This window comes from Convolutriloba macropyga, chromosome 5, assembly GCF_964194025.1.
Source record: "Convolutriloba macropyga chromosome 5, txConMacr16.3, whole genome shotgun sequence".
NCBI lineage: Eukaryota > Metazoa > Xenacoelomorpha > Acoela > Convolutidae > Convolutriloba > Convolutriloba macropyga.
In genome coordinates this window covers 36,482,447-36,503,027 of record NC_134472.1, presented here as the reverse complement: position 1 = coordinate 36,503,027, position 20,581 = coordinate 36,482,447, and the positions used below count along the sequence as shown (strand labels likewise).

Genomic DNA, 20,581 nt, shown 5'->3' with positions numbered 1-20,581 from the left:
AAAAAAATCGAGCGATTACAATTTAAAATGCCTTCAATGATAAAAACTACTCGAATGCTTATGAGCTTAGAAAATCTTCTAATATTAATTAAAATCTCAAACAATTTTTCCAAGAAGGAAACGAGTGCGATTGCATGGGTGATTGCATGGGTTGAACTGATAAAAATGATCGTTTATGAACCAAGATTTTCTAATTAGATTGTAATTCCCTGAAAAAAAATAAAATGAAAATTGTTCTGTATCTTGGAAAAAAATATATTAGAGCAGATCGCATAAAAATTTTAAAATTATTAATATGGACTTCATTGATGTAATTTTGTAAAAACAACTGAATGAAATGGTATAGAATTGAACCTCTTTTCATGCGTCAAACGTGAAATAATTATGATCAATGTGTAAATACCAAGGTCATAATCTAATTTAAGTAGAAAAAGATTAGAAATGGTATTGTGTAATTGTCTAGATGATGAGACAGTGGTAACCAGCATACTCTCATGCATTGATTACTTCACATCGTTGGGGTGTTGTATCAGAAACAGTACACTATTTGACCTACCTGATTTGAGCCTGGACGATTACCCGCTGCATCTCCCCTGAGGAACTGGAGTGAGTTGTCGAAGAACATCTTGACTTCGTGGAATCTGATGTCCTTAGAGTACTGCTGGATGTGGTGTTTGATGTTGAGGGCCCTCTTGCGGGAAAAAGTTTCATCGTACAGCAGAACAACATTGGGCCACTGTTCCATGCGGACGACCTCTGCCAGTATTGTGTCCACCGTGTCTGTTGTGTTGATTTTGAACGGGAAACTGGAAGCAGAGTTTAAAGGGAACACGGATCGATACAAATCAAATATGTTATAATCATTCTCCGTCAGCTGCCGCGTAGTCGATTAGGAGGCTTCAGTAGAAGAGGAGTATTTTTGACTTAAAAAAGAAACCTCAATTCCCTAGCCTCGACTTATGTAAAGACCATTCTCGTTGTTCGCCAAAAAGTGGTATAAACCGTCCTTAGCTGGACAATACCTCATATGTAACTAGGTGCTGGACAGTGTAATTATAGTCAATATTGACATCGAAACTAGACTTATAGTCTGTCATAAGTCGGCGTCAAGACTAGGGATCTACAGAAAAAATAGGTCTGCTATTTAGAGTTAGTTAAAATTTAAGAAATGGAAGTTCGGTGGGCGGAGCATCCTATGCAACATCGTTATGGGTCAATGTAAGCTAAAATTTTGGACAAGTGTTTATGGCTGCCACTAACAAACTAGACCTGAGACATGTGAATGACCCTGAAGCTTTCATAAAGCTCACGTGTGTGTATGAGCATGCGTGGGTGTGGGTGTGGTTGTGTGTGTGTGTGTGTGGGGGGGGGATGGGCGTGTGTGTGTGTGGGGGGGGGGCGTGTGTGTGTGTGTGTGTGTGCGTGTGTGTGTGTGTGTGCATGGGTTTGTGTGGGTGTGTGTGTGTGTGTGTGTGTGTGTGTTGTTGTTGTTGTTGTTGTTGTTGTTGTTGTTGTTGTTGTTGTTGTTGTTGTTGTTGTTGTTGTTGTTGTTGTTGTTGTTGTTGTTGTTGTTGGAGCTTTACATCAGACGTTGAGGGTAGTTTTCCCCTAGCCAAATTTGTTATAAAATCTGTTCCAGTTTTTTCTGCACATGCTGCAATCACAAATCAATTGCCACGTAAGGAATTTTCGATTCAAAAACCTCCACAAGGTTTTTAAAAATCTGTTTTCAGGCATTTCGATTTTAAAAAACCTATTTCAGAATTCACTTTCTTTGCTAATCTCGTTGTTCGAGAGATGAAATGGTTTCCTGCGTTTTCAGTTCGCGTCTGTTTTAGACAAAACCGATCAGAACCTCTTCCAAAACTTTCAGTCAGAGCAGGGACCTCCATTTGATCGCTGTCTTCATGTACAAATTGGCAGGAATCAGGAGGCAAAAATTTGGATATTCGCAAGTTATATGAGTTGCTCAGTTCAGAATGCTGCTTGTTTTTACACAGAGATCCGTGATTTCTGTTTGGGCTATCAAAGTTTGTCCGCTGAGTAGGTAATTTCAAATTTTCATAGAAACAACAAGTTTACCACAATTTTCCACAGCTAGTTTCGTCTTGTTGCCAAAAACCCAATTGTCTATAGCTTTTATGACTTCTTGGACTGCGTTATTATTTCATCCAATGGCCAGTTTTTTTGGATAGTCTGCGAACATTAATGGTCTACTGAGTTTGACGACGACCGTAAGTCATTAAAAAAGATGCAAAATGACAGTGGCCCAAGCAAGGGTCCTTGCAACATATCACTGGTTACGCCACCAACTTTGTAGCTTATGTCAACCAAATTGACAAACTGTGTTCTATTTTCCAGGTTGTTTGAAAGTACTTCAAAGTAACATACTTTGATTCAAATCTGTGCCAATTTTATCATTAGCTCACCTTGTGGATCTCTCTCAAATTTTTGCTAAAGTTCGTTTAGAAAACCATCACTTGATCCATCGAGTTTCTATCAAGTGCCTCATAGATCCGCTGTAGAAAACATATCAATTTGTCGAGTGTAATCTTTTGCTGAGAAGCCCGTTCTGGTGTTTCGTGAGGTAGGCGATAAAGTTTTGGTGCGCTGCTCAATACATGTCATTCGCCATAACTTTACTATCATTGTTGAGTAGGGAAACTGGCCTGTAGTTCTCTGCCTGCATTTTGTCCCTTTTTGTAGATAAGAGATATAGCAGCTACTTTCCACAGCTTCGCCACTTTTCGGAGTCTCGTGATGTATTTCGGCAATTTGTTTAGGTATATGCTGATGTCGATTGCAGTTTTTTCAAAACCAAAAAGGTGGACTTCCATTTGGCCATTTTGATTTTGATGTATTGATATTCAGGAGAATATCCTTTGAATCGAGAGACGTTAAATTTTGAGAAACTTGGATTTCACATTTTATGCTTTGAATTCAATCTTTGGCGACTAAACAGATTAAAAGAACTTATTAAGGTCATCTGCCCCATCCTGAGGATCTGTTTTCGCTACGCTATCTCTTATCATAGCTTTAGGCAAATTGGATGCATTCTTTAAGTTTTTGAGGCACTTGAAGATAATATTTTTGTCGAGTGTTGACATCACATTCTCCCCATAGTTAACTTTGCCAGATTCAGCAGATTCAATAACGGTATTCTGCTGTTTAGTAATCAAATTTCGCCTGTAGCTTGTGGGTTTCAATTCTATCCGATTCTTCTATGATTTCAGCTTCTTCATGAGATTTGTTTTGCTACGGGATATCCATAGTAGTAAAAACTGACGCTGTCTGGTTTTTCTAGGAACACGAAATTTTATGTTCTTTTTTAAATAGTCGAAGAACCTTTGACACAAGTTATCAATGTTCGTGTAGCAGATGGTTTCTCACTTAGCCACGTGCATAGTACAATTAACTTCAGAGTAATCGGCACTCCCCTAACTTTCGAAGTTCTCGGTGATTAGTTTGTTTAGCTTGTTTGGAAACTACAGGAGAAGCTGGATAGAATAATGATCAGAGCTTTTGTATGCAGCACAGAACTCATTGTCTTTTAAGGCTACAAGAAGAGAACAATTTTGGTATAACGCTACATCTTGAGTGTGTGTGTGCGTGTGGTGATGGTCAGTGAGGGGTGGCCTCATCGCAACAATCTCGCTAAAATGCTGGATCCTCGCAAAGCAATTGGAGAAGTAAAAATGCGGATTTTTGCAATATGCAATTGACGGGCTCGAAAAACATTTCTGAATTATCAACACGTCGCATTGAATTTTAGGAACAGTTGTTTATTGCATGATAATCTACTTTTGATGGTGTCTCCAGCTGACTACAATCAGACTACGGGAGCTCTTTAGCTTTTGCTTGTTTTTCTGAATCATACGACCTACCCATTATGCATGATTTACCTGAATTGTGAGTTGAGTGGGGGTTGGTCTTCATATCTGGGACACCTGTCTGAGTCGAGTGCAATGTGGATGATGTGTTTCTCGTCTGCCAGACTGGCCAGAGCAGAGTAGGTCGTGCATGACGTCATTGAGACTATGAAGCCAATGTGCGACACCTTCATCTCATGGCACACCTAGGAATAAAGAAAACGAGCAAGTCAATCACGTCTAAAAGAAACCAAATCCCGGGTAGCAACTGCCTAGATTCCGAACAAGGATCAATGTTATGTCATACAAATCATTACTTATTTCCTAGTATGATCCTTCCATGAAACCAAGGAAATCACATACGATTCTTGAACCAAACCCGGCAAATCACCCATTATCGTTGCAGGAAAGTCAAGATTATGATTATTGCATCATACCAGTGAAATCATATTTATATGAATACCAAAAGCAGAGCTTTTTTGTTTTTTTAAGAAAAGCAGTAAATTTTTAGATCTTTGTTAATCTTCCGCTCATCAGTTACAAAGCAAATTAAATCTATAATGTTTCAACAGCATTCCAAGCCCGTTCTCCTCAGAAGCTTTGTCTTTTTATCTTTATCGGTATCGCTATCCCCTGATGTTCTCAGTTTTGTGAATTTTGCCCTGTTTACTTCTGCCCTGACTTAGTGAGACAAACAATCACTAAAATTTAAAGATACGTTAAAGATGTTTAAAAAAGTATAGTTATGCTAACACTCTCAAATGCTTACACTCTCACTCTCGAGTTTCTATAAACCGCATCTGAATTCATTGAATTTCTATAAAGTGCAACTGAATTCACTAGAAGTGCGTCTGAATTTATTTTAAATCTGTAAAAGGTAAACTCAAAACTTTATAACTATAAAAAAAGTTTGGTTAAACATCTACCTTTAACAATCATTTAAAAACGTTATAAACGTTCATGTAATTTGATCATTCCTCTAGTTATATCCTGCTTAAACATAATTTTTGATTTTTCGTTCCGGATTGCCATTGGCAAGTTGTTCCACGTTCTCGAGAAATTTCTGACTACTGATCCATCACTCAATAAAGTTTGACACATATTTGTTGGAAAAAACTGTACAGTGCGGAAATTTTCTCTCATCTCATTTCTCACAAAATTGTTTACCACATTTTTTTGGATAATTGACTGCTTTCCTTCTGACGCTTAATTAAATCAAAGAAATTAAAACAAGAAGTTTTTTAATGAAAAGCTCTACAGGTAAAATTCCGTCTCTTATTAGAAGATCCCTTGCGCTGTCAAAATTTTACGCATATGGCAAACACTCATACCACAAATTATTTGTCTGTTTATTCTCAGAAGTGGTGAGGCTGGCAGAGATTGGAGAAAAATTGCACTGAAAATGAAATGTGACAGGACAAATGATTTAAAAAGTACAATTCTAGTTTTTAACAGTATTAGATGTCTCACTAACAATTTGTTCAGTTCTAAATCAAATTTCAATTTATTGTCAATTATTAAGCGCGGATAAATAAAATTTTCTTTCGGTTTTACAGTACTTCCATTAAAATGAAATTCACCTAGATCTTATACAAGTATCAGCTGCGAATTGTAACACTTTTTCGCTTTTTATTTTTTCGAGAAATCGCTAAAATTTAGAATAAAATTTATGGGCCCAAAGACTGTTCCACGTGGAACTCCGTGGTCAATTATTTTCCTGTCTGAAAAAAACCTTTTTCAGAAGATCCCTTGCGCTGTCAAAATTTTTACGCATATGGCAAACAATCATAGCACAATTTATTTGTCTGTTTATTCTCATAAGTGGAGAGGCTGGCAGAGATTGGAGAAAAATTGCACTAAAAATGAAATGTGACAGGACAAGTGATTTAAAAAGTACAATTCTAGTTTTTAACAGTATTAGATGTCTCACTAACAATTTGTTCAGTTCTAAATCAAATTTCAATTTATTGTCAATTATTAAGCGCAGATAAATAAAATTGTCTTTCGGTTTTACACTTTTTCCATTAAAATGAAATTCACCTAGATCTTATACAAGTATCAGCTGCAAATTGTAACACTTTTTCGCTTTTTTGTTTTTTTTCGAGAAATTGCTAAAATACAGAATAAAATTTATGGGCCCAAAGACTGTTCCACGTGGAACTCCGTGGTCAATTATTTTCCTGTCTGAAAAAAAACTTTTTTTTCAGAAGATCCCGTGCGCTGTCAAAATTTTTGCGCATATGGCAAACATTCATACCAAAATTTATTTGTCTGTTTATTCTCAGAAGTGGTGAGGCTGGCAGAGATTAGAGAAAAATTGCACAAAAAATGAAATGTGACAGGACAAGTGATATAAAAAGTCCAATTCTTGTTTATAACAGTATTAGATGTCTCACTAACAATTTATTTAGTTCTAAATCAAATTTCAATTTATTGTCAACTATTAAGCGCAGATAAATAAATTTGTCTTTCGGTTTTAAACTACTTCCATTAAAATGACATTCACCTAGATCTTATACATGTATCAGCTGCGACTTGTAACACTTTTTCGCTGTTCATTTTTTTCGAGAAATCGGTAAAATACAGTATAAAATTTACGGGCCCAAGGACTGTTCCACGTGGAGCTCCGTGATTAATTGTTGTCCTGTCTGAGTAAATGATTCTGTTTATGCCGCATTGTTTTCTCTTAGATAGAAATGAGTTCAGCGAAGCCTTTCAAATAATTTAGCAAGGTGTCACTGAAAATGGTCTGTAGTTCACAGATTCAAGTGGGTCACCTTTTTTGTAAATTGGAGCTACATATGCTTTTTAAAGACATCTGGGAAAACATTGCTCGGAATACAATCGTTAATTGCAGACTGCAAATGTCTTCCAATAGACATTTTACATCATTTGAACGACCATGCGGAGGGGGGGGGGTCCATGACCCGACGCTTTTTTCTGTGGTAGTTTGTCATTTACAACAAACAACTGTTTTCTCGTTAAAATTCTGAATGAAAAAATTCTTTTTCAATTACAATATTTCGTAACTTAGTCTTTTCTTTTACCCCTTCGTATACAGTTAACATGGAAAAACAATTATTTAAAGTGTTAGCCAAATGTCTTTTTTATCTTTTAAAAGATATTATTTTTCCGAATTTGGGATATATCGTTATTCAACTGAGAATCACTGGAAAGAAGTTGGAGGATCGTAATTTCAGCGCGAAATCGAGATAATGATGTCATGAGTACATTTGCAAGTTCTTTGCGATAAATTTAGAAAACTACGTGTTCTTGTCAAATCTTTATCAACTCTTGACGTTTATCGAGAAATTTGGTTCAACTTCAGATCGCAGTCAGATATAACCGGTTTTTTCATGAATAAGCGGAATTATTGACAGGCCAAATGTAGTGATCATTTATCACTGTCTGATAATCATACACTAAGTATTTATGCTTTCATAGTTAAATAATAAATGGTTTCCTATTGGTCATATTAGTCTAGCCATTTATTCCTTTTTATCATCTCCCATTAATCATACAAGGATCATATGATTGTCTGGTAGTTGTGCAAAGTTCTATATAATTATGATTTCCTGTTAATCGTACAATTATCATGCTAAAAAATATCGTATGATACGTATGACATCATATATAATAATTGTATGATTCCTATCAAGTTTGTTGATTTCCGGGGAATTTGTATGATTAGAATGCTAAATGTTGAAATCGGAAATGGTGAAATGGCCTCCCACTTTTCTGATGATTCCGTAAGTGTCGTAAAGATCTGATCGGATCACTTTCTTGTCCAGTCTCAGATGTTTGTACTGTTTGGCCACCCGCGTGAATGAGTCATGGAGCAGGTCCTCGTTGATCACGTGCCCCTCCAACACTATCCCCATGGATACCACTCGCGTGTCTATTTTGTTCACTTGCGCCGAGCAGTGTTGATGCTAGCAAATACAAAATGCATAAAATACTGATTTTTACAAAGTAAAATGGGCAAGTTGTTTGGTAAAAAAAACGGGTTGATTCTTTGAATTTCTTGTTAGACTGCCATTACAATGACGACTGTTAAATCATACCGATTATAAAAGAAAATTCCCGACTTCCAAATAGTTAGATAACAAAATAAACTTCAGTCAAGAGCATCGGCCAATAAGAGAAAAACCTCAAAGGTACTATAATTAACTTTTTACATCTTTCGGTTGAATGCTTGGAAACTTTGGGTTTGTTTTGAGGATGAAATTTCTAAAATCTGAGGTTACAACAGAAAAGGATTAAAAAATTATTTCATTATAAACTTCGAATCTTTGAAACTAAACCGAAAAAAAAATAGAAGCACAAAATTGCTAAAACTGGCCTTGAAAACTGCTCATAATAAAAACTGCTCAAGAGGGACAACACCAAACATTTCTTTGTACGACAGATTTCGGCATTCTCATTACTTTCAGTGTCATCTGCAATGAAAGAAGAACACTTTGAATTACTACCCTCCAGTTTTATCAGTTCGAAAAGTCAGATCGGTCAGACAAAAAATGGTTCAAAGAAAAATTTTAGTTAAAAGGTAAATGGGTTTGGAATTTATTAGCACTTTTTAATGGCGATGTATCGTTTAGTCCGTTTCAAAAGTTTGTAATTACATAAGCTTTTCAGTTTCCAAATTGAAAAAAAATGGATGTTTGAAAATCATAAATTTGGTTCAGTTAAAGTGCCCAGCTTTGTTTTATTAATTAAAAAAAACAAAATGAAACGTTCGTTTACAAATGATCTTTGACATTTACACATTATTTTACAGAATTGGCTCGGTGTCGAATTTTGAACATGACCTCAATTTATGAACTAACCGTTTCTTTTTGAAAAAACGACCGAACTGAAATGTGCAGATTTGAGTTTTATGAACATAGGCAGCGTTGAGATTGTTATTATTGAACTCTTTAGAGATATATTTAGCTCAGAAAAACTGTACTTACCAGAATTAAAACGCACAGAATGATGAACAGCATGGATTTAGATAGGATAAAAATCATTCTAGATGTAAAATCAAACTTAGAAGAATGAAATTAAGAATAACTAAATTCAAGTAAAATAACTTCATTGATTAAAAATCAGCACCGGTAACTATTAGATCGTATTTCTGCTGTTATTTTGATTTTTTTTCAATAAAGAATTCTAGGCAGTTAGAAAGTTTTAAGATAAGGGAAAGAAAGAAAAGATAATCGGTTGACCTGTTTAATGTCTAGTAAGAACAAATTGTAATTTTAACAAGTGGAAACTTCAAGATAGTCTTGAGGGATTACAACCAAATTACAGAGGGTGAAAAACAAAATCATTCCTATAAATTTCAGCAGCTTTTTTGTAGCTTTTAATAAAAAGTAGCCAAAATGCGGACCATTTTATAAGCCTGCTCTTCAGGTATTTAGGGAAAGGTAAGAGGAAGAAGACATGAAATAATGAAGAAAGGGTTAAAAAGAATAAACTCTTTATTGGTGAGTTTTCTTCTCTTTTATTTCTTTATTCATTCATTTGTCTTCAAGCCCCTCGCTCAACTTTTCCAACTATCTTTTCTTTTTTTCCCAGTCTTCCATTCATTCATTCTTTCCTTTTCCTCAAGTTGTTTCTCTCTCTTTCTTTGTGATGAAATGCGTTTGTGTGGAGCAGGGTGGGGGGGGGGGGTGCGAGGGTAGGATGGTGTTGTGCATTGTGGGTGATGAAATGAGTGTCCCCCGGGGTCCCTTTCACTTAGAACAACTTTCGATTAGACCATCCCCCAACTATCACTACTACTCACCACTCTAATACCTCACTGTACGACCACATCCACAACCAGCTACCGATTGATAGATAGATAGATAGATACCTTGAACAGATTGTTTGAACAATCGCAGAGAGAAGAGAAGGAAAAAATAATTACCAATGGGGGGGGGGGAGAGGGGGGGCTGCAAGGGTTAAAGAATTATGGCGGAGAGCTGAGTAAAGAATATGTCTCGAGGTCTAGTAGGTTGAGCCGATGCATAAGTAACAGGTTGCAATTATTTCCTACTCTTGATAAAAGAGGCTATTTGTACTGGCAAGTATTATAAGGAACAAAACAGAACGCGATAGCAGAACTTTGTACTTGCATCGTTCTTCTATTCTCTGGTCATGTAGGAAAAGTTTTTTGAAACAACTATGGTGTTTTCTTAACTTGAACTGAACGCTAGGACACAGATTTGGCATTTGAACAATTTTCCGAAATTCTTGTTTCTGTTTCTGTCCCCCCCCCCCCCCCCCCCCTGTTTAGTAGGCGTACATTTTTTGCACTTTCAGCGCACGCGCCGCATAATTCTATAATGACTTACTATATAATGGTAAGCGTTATATAACTGGGGAACACATGACGTGATAGCGCTGGCAATGCAATAACGGAAAAGAATATATTTTTTTCTAATTTAAACTTCTGTTAAAAACCGCGAAAAACGATACAAACAAGCACTAGAACTTTTTTTCAAATATAACTTCTGAAAACCTCATTAAAGTTGCGATATATCCTAACTTTTTCCGGCTTTCGGGCTCAGAATATTAATCAACTTTAAAGGTAAATTGCATATATGATAACAGCGAAATCATTCTCCTTTTGTGTTAGCCGAATTTGAATTTCCATCATGGGCTCAATTTAAACTATAAAAAGCAAACAATTGAAGAGCCCGGCGGTGCTAAGAATAGAGCAGTGTCTCAATTGATAGACAAATGACAGCCTCAATGGAGATGGTGACAATCTATTCTTCTTTACAAAAGATAACCCAGTCTGCCCCAACCTAACCAAACACTGTGTCGCCTCCTTTAACACTAAAGGGACACATGTAAAGCTTTGATCAAGCTGTGGTGACCCTTTCCGGAATCGCAGACTTGCTTATCTGGACATTGCATGAATTTTTTTTTCTAAAGTTTTTTTCTGATATAGTATTTCGCTTACGAAAACGAAGGGCTTCCATTACAAAAGTTGTCATTAAACTCTGATTTTAAAATCTAAATTTTACTAAAACTCAAATCTGTTTGAGAAATCACCCACAATGTGATTCAACGACGCTTTTCATTCCAATTTGAAGTTTTTGTTGAAAACACTTCTTGTTCGAAACGTTCTTAGAATTTACTTACAGGTGCGCTTATTTTGTTATTTTCATTGTTTGTTGAAGAGTAGATCTAGCTGAAAGGGGAGCAACACAAACTCATCTTTAATCAGCAGTTGCTCAAATTCTGGAGTCAAAATGTGGAACTTTGTATTGCCCCAATTCCAACTACATCAATGCTTCTGAACCAACATTTTGTACAAAAAATGAAAAAAAAAAGATGTACGACAAGAGGAATTTCCCCTCTAGCAAAAATTCACAAGGTCCTTCAGCAATCAAAAGCCGGCGGGATATATATCACATCCATTGGGCGAAATTCGGGCGCTCAAGAACAACAGGCTAGAACAGGTCACTTCTAATACAAGGTCTCCAGGGAAAACTCAAAATTGGCCCTAGGAGTGGAATAATAGTTTGCAAATAATTAGAATGTCAAACTTAGCTTTGGTATCATTTGAATTCTTCGTTTGTAAGTACAAAAATAGAGCAAATTACAGCACAATTGTCCTTTAATAGGAATCTATATAGAAATAAACACGTGTTTGATTCCTCAGCATAAATGTTATCCCATAAACTAAGATGAAAGCCTTCAAACGTTTTTTTATCAAAAAACTTTTTATGTTCGAGTTTTTAGTATTTCATTTTAAGTTAACGAAGAAAAAAGATAAATTCATGCCGGCTTGATTTGTAAATGATACTCTAAAAAGAATGTATGATATTTCAAACTTGGGGGGGGGGGGGGCTTGGAACCAGCTGTTCTTTGCATTCGAAGTATTGAAACCTAATAAAAAGCCATTTTTAAAAAATAATAATACTAAGGATGTTGGGTTATGGACTTTCGCAAGCGGAATAAAAAGCGTTTTTAACTAAGTAAAAGAATTAATTTCTCAAAAAATGAGAGAATAACAAAATGATATTTTTCAGAAGAATTTAGAGATTTACAGGAGAGATCTGATTATTAGATCAAGATGGTGATTTGAATTTGGGGATGAAAAAGGACTCAAAAATCAGCTGTATGTATACCCATTATCAGCGTGAAAAAGTCAAGATACAAAACTAATCTTAGCACCGTGATTTATAGTGGGGGTCGCAAGGGTTACCCAATAAGGTTTGCTTCTGCAAACCAGTCGCAAAGGGAACCATAAATGGAATGCATTTGCACTTTTCTAAGAATTCATTCACACTTCCGGATATATCATCATCATTTAATACATGCAAGGAAGATTTTACATCACTTAATCTAACTCTAATAACAGTTATCTAGATTCACCAATTTGAACCGAATATTGATTCTCAGCACCATTTCTTGACGATTCATTTATATAATTTCTTTGATCGAAGTCATATTGCTTGTCTTTCTAATCTGGTAAGTCAAACTTTCTTTCTAATTCTCACTAAGTTTAAGACTAGAGTTTGATCGATATTCTAACACCCCCACTCAGACTTGAGCTGATTGCGTAGAGTCTGCTCCCATCAAAACTGCTGTGAATGTTTCCACTTTCGAAACGGGTAAGGACTTCGTGAAGATGTCCGCTGCCATTTTGTCTGTAGGGACGTAATGAAATGAAATAGTCCCATCCTCAGTCTTGTCACGAATGAAGTGGAATTTTGTCTCGATGTGCTTGCTCCTCTTGTGCATGACTGGGTTTTGGCAAAGTCTGATACAACTTTGGTTGTCCTCTCCAATTGCTATTGGACGTTTCTGTTGGATGCCAAAATCCTCTAGAAGTTGTTTCAGGTAGAGTGCTTCCTGAACTGCTGCTGCCATGCCCTGATATTCTGCTTCTGATGAAGAAAAAGCAACTGTGGCCTGCTTCTGACACCCCAGCTGAGTGCTGCGCCACGTCCGTTGAGCTTGAAGTAACAGCCCGTTGTTGATTTTCTGTCGTTCACGTCCAGACCAGTCTGCATCATTTTCCCACACTAAATCATAACTAGCCTCTTTTGTGTAAGTAAGTTTTAAACCTTTTGAACCTTGAAAATATCGCAGAAGTCGTTTTCCGCACATCCAGTGTTGATTGGTAGGTGCATTCATGTGTCTGGACATAATGTTGACTGTGAACACGATGTCTGGCCTCGTCTGTTTGCCAGATACAGAAGTGATCCAACCAAGCTTCTGTAGATCCTCTGGTCCACTTCTTCGTCTCCGTTCTGTGCTGTCTGAAGTTTCAAATTCAAATCAGCTGGAGTTCTTGAGGGTTTGCATTGATCCATTTGAAACCGCTCAAGCATTGTTTCTATGTAGCGTTCTTGGTCGACTGTGACTTTGCCCTCTTCTCGTCTGATTCTTAGACCCAGAAACCAGTGTAGTCTCCCTCTGTCTTCCATGTGAAAGGTTGCTTCTAGTGCCTTCTTGACATCAGAGACCACTGTCATACTTCTTGATGCTACTATGATGTCGTCAACCCAGACCAAGATGAAGGTGTGATCCTCTGCCTCTGATCTTGCGAACAAGCAGTGATCGTTCCTGCTTCTGGTGAACCCCTGTCTCAGTAGGAAATTTGCCAGCTCTTTGTACCAGTTGTTAGCAGCCCGTTTCAAACCATAAATTGATTTATTTAGTCGACATACCAGCTTCTCCCCGTCTGATCCGCGTTTTACAAACTCCTGTGGCTGTTCCAGATACACTTCTTCCTCAATTGGTGAGTGCAGGAAAGCAGTCTTGACATCAAATTGGTGCATCACATGGCCCTGCTTCGCTGACAGCTGAAGTAGAATCCTGAATGTCTCTGGCTTACAGGTAGGCGCAAAAGTCTCAAAGTAGTCCAGTCCTTCCACTTGTTTGAAGCCTTTCGCCACATAGCGCGCTTTGTATTTGTCCACTTGACCACTGGGTCCCAATTTCACTTTGTAGACCCATTTGCCCGGTATGACGTCCCTGTCTGTGAGTGGTCTCACTAGGTTCCAAGTCTCGTTGTCTTGGAGTGCCTTGACCTCGTCCTTCATTGCCCGGTGCCACTGGTCCCAATCGTCACCTTGCTTGGCTTCTTAGACTGTTTTGAGTTCCACATAGTCGCCCTCAGTCACAGCAACATGGGTCCTGACTTCTCCAAAAAATTGCGGAACATTCCTTGCGCGTGTCCTTCGTCTGGGCTCTGCTCTGTCCGCGTGTTCCAGTGCATCTTCATTGAAGCCAACTGTCTCTACTTGTGAGAAGTCTTCTGTGTCACTGTCTTCCAGTGACTCTGAGTCTCTGTAACTCCCTCTTGTTGCAGTAGATCCTCAATCTAGTGCTGTTTCTCCAACATCCGAGGCCTCTTGTCTCAGTGTTGTTTCTTGAGTATTCACGCTCCCTGCGTCATGCCACTCCTCCTTTATTGCAGTAGATGTGTCCTGTCGTTCTCTGTTGTCATCATCTTGATGACCATCATCTGGGTGCCAGATTCCCAGTTCCGATCCATCATCTAGTAGGTCAGCCGTTTCTTTGTTGTCAGGGATTGAGCCCACTTCAGACTCCTTGATGATCACATCTCGAACTGCCATCACCTTGCGTGTGTTGGGTATGTACACCAGGTATCCGTTTTCTGCTTCAGTGTAACCCACAAACTTTCCTTCCAGTGCCTTGGGTTCAAGTTTGCTGACTTCTCTGTCCCTCTTCCTCATGAAGACTGTGCAACCAAAAATAGATAATTTACTAATTGGAAGCTTAGGTTTTATACCTCTCATCAGCTCTGCTGGGCATTTTTCTTCTCCTCGTCTCACAACCAAGTTTCTGATCCTTGCTGCGTGAAGAATTGCTGCTCCCCACATCATCTTGGGAAGTCTTGAGTCAATAAGCAAACATCTTGCCATCTCCAGCAGTGTCCTGTTGCACCTCTCAGCTAACCCATTCTGTTGTGGCGTCTCTGGTCTTTTCCTGTAGAATGCCTGCATCTAAGCAGTACGTCTTGAACTGCTCTGAGAGAAACTCCTTCGCATTGTCTTGCCTCAGCTTCTTGGGCGTCCCCACACTGAGAACAAATTTCTTCAGGCTGGCCAATACTTCACTCTTTGCCTTAAGCAAGTCAACAAACACAAACTTCGTGTACTGGTCTGCAAACACTATGCAGAACCGGAACCCTGACAGTGACTCTACTCTGAAAGGTCCCATCACGTCTGTGATCACCCTCTCCAGCTTCTCTTCTGCTTGGGTTTCTGCCACTCTTGGTACTGGAGTCTTTGTGATCTTGGCCAATGCACACACATTGCATACATCATCGAGTTCCCCCACTGTCTCTGGTGCATTCCTGACCACATCCGCTTGATTCAAATGACCCAATCGTCTGTGCCACTTCCTTGCACTGTCAAGTTTCACGCTGTTGGAACTCATCTTGAATTCTAGAACGCTGCAGGGTAAGTAAAACAATTTTTTTTCTTGTGTTAGTTTTACCCGAGTTCCCTTCTGGAGTTTCATGCAGCTGTTTCCTCTCTCGAAAGTGAAGCTATGTCCCCAATCCGTGCATCTTGAGAGTGATAGGAGGTTTGAAGAATAGTCCGGCACACACAGAACATTTTTGAGTTCGCATTGGAATTCCCCTTTGTTTGAGGGTATGCTGATCCTCACACAGCCTCTGCCCACCACTCTGGAAGCCTCTCCGTTGGGATTTCTGACCACTGATTGAATGGGCACAAAGTCCAGGAACGCATCGATGTTCGTCAATATGTGATCTGTACAACCACTGTCCACTAGCTTGCCTGCTGTCTTCCACTGGGTAAGAGCTGCCCAGCATTCCTCGTCTGGTGTAGCCAATGTTGGACCCATTGATACTGACTCATGTTTGCCTCCATCTCTTTGTCTCTTGCATGCCCTGTCTAGGTGACCCTTCTCACCACACTTGCTGCATTGTGCTGTCTCCTTCTTCCTGCAGTCCTTGGCAAAGTGTCCAGGGATCCCACACACAAAGCAGTTTCTTTTCTTGGGTTCCTTCTTGAAATCACGCTTCACTGCCAGTGCCACTGAAACACTTTGTCCCTGCAACGTGCTCTCATGAAAGTTCTGCAGCCTTTTCCTCAACTCTGTGAAGTTCGTTGCCGGGTTGAAGCTTTCCTGTATAACAAAACTTTCATACCTCATTGGCAGACCATTGAGGACCAAGGCGTTGAAGAGGGTCTCTGAGACTGCTTCCCCTGCTTCTTGTAGCCTTGTGAGCAACTCCTGTCCTCTGATGAAGAAGCTGTCCAAATCCTCAGAATCCTCGAGCTGCAGTCGAGCAAGCTGTGCCACTAAAGTCACCACTGTCGGCGTCTCCACACTCTGAAATCTCTCTTGCAAAAGCTTCCAAGCCTTTGCTCCATCTCCAATGCCATCATCTCCCACACAGTCATGTCTCATCAGCATGAGGGTTGTTGCATCTAGAGTTAGTGCCAGATGGCACCACACATTGTTCCGTTTCTCCTTGATGTCTGCAACTTCCTTCTCATATGCATCCTTCAGCACCTTGTGGTTCTTCTTCTCATCATTGGCCAGTGGCGCAGGCTCATTGGGTTGCTCCTCTGTCCCCAGTAGTGATTCGTAGAGTCCCTTCGTCTGCATCATCGCCACAAATCTTGTGCTCTAGATTGGAAAGTCCTGTGTCTTTCCTGTGTAGGTCAGCAGCTTCACTGTCTGTTGATCCATTGAAGTTTGAGCAGGCAAAACAGTTGTGAAAAGAAAAAGTACTAAGCAGAAAAAGATTATGACTGTCAACAACAAATTAGTTTTGTTTTGGAAATTAATTTTATGACTTAGAAAATTGCTGGGCCCATAACCTGTTGGGTTATGGACTTTCGCAAGCGGAATAAAAAGCGTTTTTAACTAAGTAAAAGAATTAATTTCTCAAAAAATGAGAGAATAACAAAATGATATTTTACAGAAGAATTTAGAGATTTACAGGAGAGATCTGATTATTAGATCAAGATGGTGATTTGAATTTGGGGATGAAAAAGGCCTCAAAAATCAGCTGTATATATACCCATTATCAGTGTGAAAAAGTCAAGATACAAAACTAATCTTAGCACCGTGATTTATAGTGTGGGTCGCAAGGGTTACCCAATATGGTTTGCTTCTGCAAACCAGTCGCAAAGGGAACCATAAATGGAATGCATTTGCACTTTTCTAAGAATTCATTCACACTTCCGGAGATATCATCATCATTTAATACATGCTGGGAAGATTTTACATCACTTAATCTAACTCTAATAACAGTTATCTAGATTCACCAATTTGAACCGAATATTGATTCTCAGCACCATTTCTTGACGATTCATTCATATAATTTCTTTGATCGAAGTCATATTGCTTGTCTTTCTAATCTGGTAAGTCAAACTTTCTTTCTAATTCTCACTAAGTTTAAGACTATAGTTTGATCGATATTCTAACAAAGGAAAAGGTGGCATGGACACCGAGTATTATATTGATTAAAGTTTATAAGGGATTAGTGATGTTGATGTTTATAATCTCTCTATTGACAAGTGTTGTTAAAAGTTGAAAACTGTTTTGAGTTGCGTTCCTTTAAATGTCAACATTTCCAAAGATAACATGGATTAACAGACTCAAATAGTAAGGTTCATCAGAAAAATTAAGGGATCGACTCGCAAAAGTAAAAATTTATTGCTTATTGTTTCAAAGCGTTCAAGCTGAAATTATAATTCTGAAGGACGAAAGAAACGATCGGAACAGCCTCTCAATTTTTGAGACTGTTGGTTGATGTAATTTTATAGTTGAAGATATGTAAGTTGAATGTAACTGTATCGCAATACTCATAGCTGTGTTTTTGTTTTGTCTTTTGGCACTTCTTTCGTTATAATGCGATCGTTGAAAGACAAAGTTTTAAAAAACACATTGAGAAATAAGGTAAAAACTAACTTTTTCCGAAATAGGGTCAAAGACAACGAAGGAAGTAATCAATTATTAAACTATTTAGATATATGAAACCAAACGGAACCACAATAGAAATATTAAAAACTTTACCACAAACGAAGGCATGATTCAAAAGCCCACAAAAAATAATCGAAAAACACATTGTCAAATTAAAATACTTTTGAAAGCTGAAAGCAATGAACGGTTTATATCATAACTCTCTAAACAACTGACAAGACCTGTTAATATTGAGACTAGGAGATCGCACAACGAAAATAACACAAACAAATTTCAATAATCATTTGGCAATAAATAATATCGATGTTAAAAATTTTTTGTGTAATTTTCATTTCCAGGAACCAATAAAAAATTGTTTATCAAAAGGTTGATGGCATTGGTCACATATGAGACCAGGTGACATGACAACCATAAAAATTGGCAAAATCTAATAAATTCTGAAATGAAATCATTCCAATAAAAAACAATATAAAATAAAATATAATGAAAAATTTGTTCCCTATCAACACCACAGAAAACCAATTGGAATTGTCTCATCAAAAACTAAACCCGAAACAACCTCAATCAAAAATCAAAATTTACTAATGAAATATATATATATATATATATATATATATATATAATGTAAAAAAAACGCATAAAAATCTTAGATCTATAATTTTGTGCACCCCATTTGTGCACCCCATCTGAGTATTCATAACTGTCATGCCCCAGGCAAAAGTGCTATTTTTCCACCTTTGCTATACAAGAGCACGAAAGAAATGTATTTGGGGGCATAAAAGTCTGGATGTTGGAAGGTACAGTGTCAAAAACAATCAGCTCTCTATGACAATTTTAAATGCGCCTTAGAGAACCAACGACAACAATTTTTAATGAGACTCAAAAATAAGAACAAAAAGGTGACATCCACAAAGTGTATAATTCATAAACGAAATAGAAACAATAAAGGTACAAAATAAAAAACAGATACAGTTAAAAAGAACTGTCACAATTAAACGATAGAATGTTAAACATTTTAACCTTATGGTTATCTAACGGCCAAGGTCAATTTTCAATAATTGGATTGACCGTTCAGACAATAAACGGACAAAATATATCTGAAGAACTTATAATTCTATAATTAAAAAGATTTGAAAAGATGAAAAAAGTCGATACTTTCAGCTGAAGACTTTAAACGGCTTAATCAAAGTATGGTTAGAATTTATAAAATCTATGAGAACTTTCATTATTGATACTAAATAACAAACATAAAGAAAGAGCAGGAAAACAAGTAAAATCCAAGTTTTTAAATGTTCTAGGGAAGCAAGTAGTTTGGAAGTCATAAAACCATTTATTGCCTATTGGAGGATTCCAGAAATTAAAACAATACACTACAGAACTATGTGTATAATTTTTTGGTAGAATTCAAAAGAAAGTGATCAGGAAAGACAGAAAAACCGAAATCCAATATCAGCACGAGAAAAAGAAAAAATTTTCTTCTACGTGAAAAATTTTAAGCCTTTAAATTACTCACTATTTAGCTCCATTTACTAGTTTAGCGTGATTAAAATTGTCACTCCAATTTCACTTTGGTCACCCCAATTTGTCACCCGCCAAAAAATGTGTGAACAATTCTTGAAAAAAGACAACGCCCAAAAACAATTCAAAATTTGTAAAAAAAATTAAGAGAAGGTCAATAATAGCTCAAAAAAGCTATCGCTTTCGCAACTATTAAAAAAGACTGTTGAAGAAAACATTTTTAGGTGAAATTGCATCAATTTATAGGATTCTGATAGTGAAAGTGCAAGAAAACTTTGAGCCTCGAGAAATAAAAAAAAATGAAAAAATCTCTACAAAAACCGATGCAGTGTTTGAACGGTTTTTCAATGTAGCACTTTCTGAACTCTCAGGAGAGATACGATCATCCAAAATTGACGTAACAAAAAAGAGGTAACAAATTCTCAACCCCCAAAAAACAGGTTTATACAGTTTATACAGATGTATATTAAGCGAATTGTATCGAATTAGGAGGCATCGTTGATTGACAACTCATTGAAACAGATTTGGTTGATGTTGAAAATCTTTCAGGGCTTAACTTGCCTTTGGGCTGAAATTAATGCAGACTATGCTTGAGGGATCTGTGCTAATAGTGGTCGCATAAAGCTATCTGATAAGCGGGAACAAATTGACAGTTTAATCACGAGCCCCACTCTCTGTAGTAGCCGGCCAAATTTAACAACTAAGTCTGTTCAACTCCGTCCCTCCTCTGCCTTCCTCCTCCTCCCCAACCCCCCCCCCCCCCAAAAAAAAAAGAAAAACAAAATTGCAGACGCCTGTTATGAAAATAACATTAGGGAAAACAGGTTCCTCATAAATCCATTTGAACTTTTTGCCAATGAAAAGCTAAATTGTCCTTTTGAATTACCAATAAAATTGGATAATTTTTTATTTGAATGAAACTGTATAAAATTTATTAAATAATTTTATAACCAACAATAAAACATATTTATAGATTGGAATTATTTTTCAATCGAATTACAAGTAAACATTGGATTCAAAAGTAAATATCAGTTACAAATTTGGGACTAAAAAGAACAATTCAATAGAATTACCAAGCAAAAATGCATGTATCTCTGTTCGAGCTTAACAATATCTATTAAAGGATAATGAAACAAACTCAAGTCGTAGCTGGAGCTAGGGGTGTAGAATAACTAACAAAGTCAACTAGTGGAAACATAGGAAGGTGTGATTCAAGGGTTTACTAAATGGGGTGGTAGTGTGTGGGGTGGTGGTGGAAGTAGTGAGTTGGTAAT

The 20,581-nt window shown here is 37.5% G+C and overlaps 1 protein-coding gene across 3 annotated transcripts in view; it reads right to left on the bottom strand.

The window, feature by feature from the left end:
* The window catches only part of LOC142339366 (uncharacterized), a 56,145-nt gene extending 35,564 nt beyond the window's left edge, over positions 1-20,581 (bottom strand). Inside the window, exons 1-5 of one of the 3 annotated variants that reach the window (XM_075389370.1) lie at positions 20,381-20,581; positions 8,822-9,087; positions 7,604-7,801; positions 3,903-4,075; positions 557-806 (exon numbers count right to left, since the gene is read on the bottom strand). In XM_075389370.1, the coding sequence (XP_075245485.1) occupies positions 557-806; positions 3,903-4,075; positions 7,604-7,801; positions 8,822-8,878 (678 nt within the window). In that variant the 5' untranslated portion in view covers positions 8,879-9,087; positions 20,381-20,581. Of the gene's footprint in view, positions 1-556; positions 807-3,902; positions 4,076-7,603; positions 7,802-8,821; positions 9,343-19,892; positions 19,968-20,380 lie in introns of those variants that run through there. The other 2 variants (XM_075389369.1, XM_075389368.1) reach the window with 2 other exon arrangements.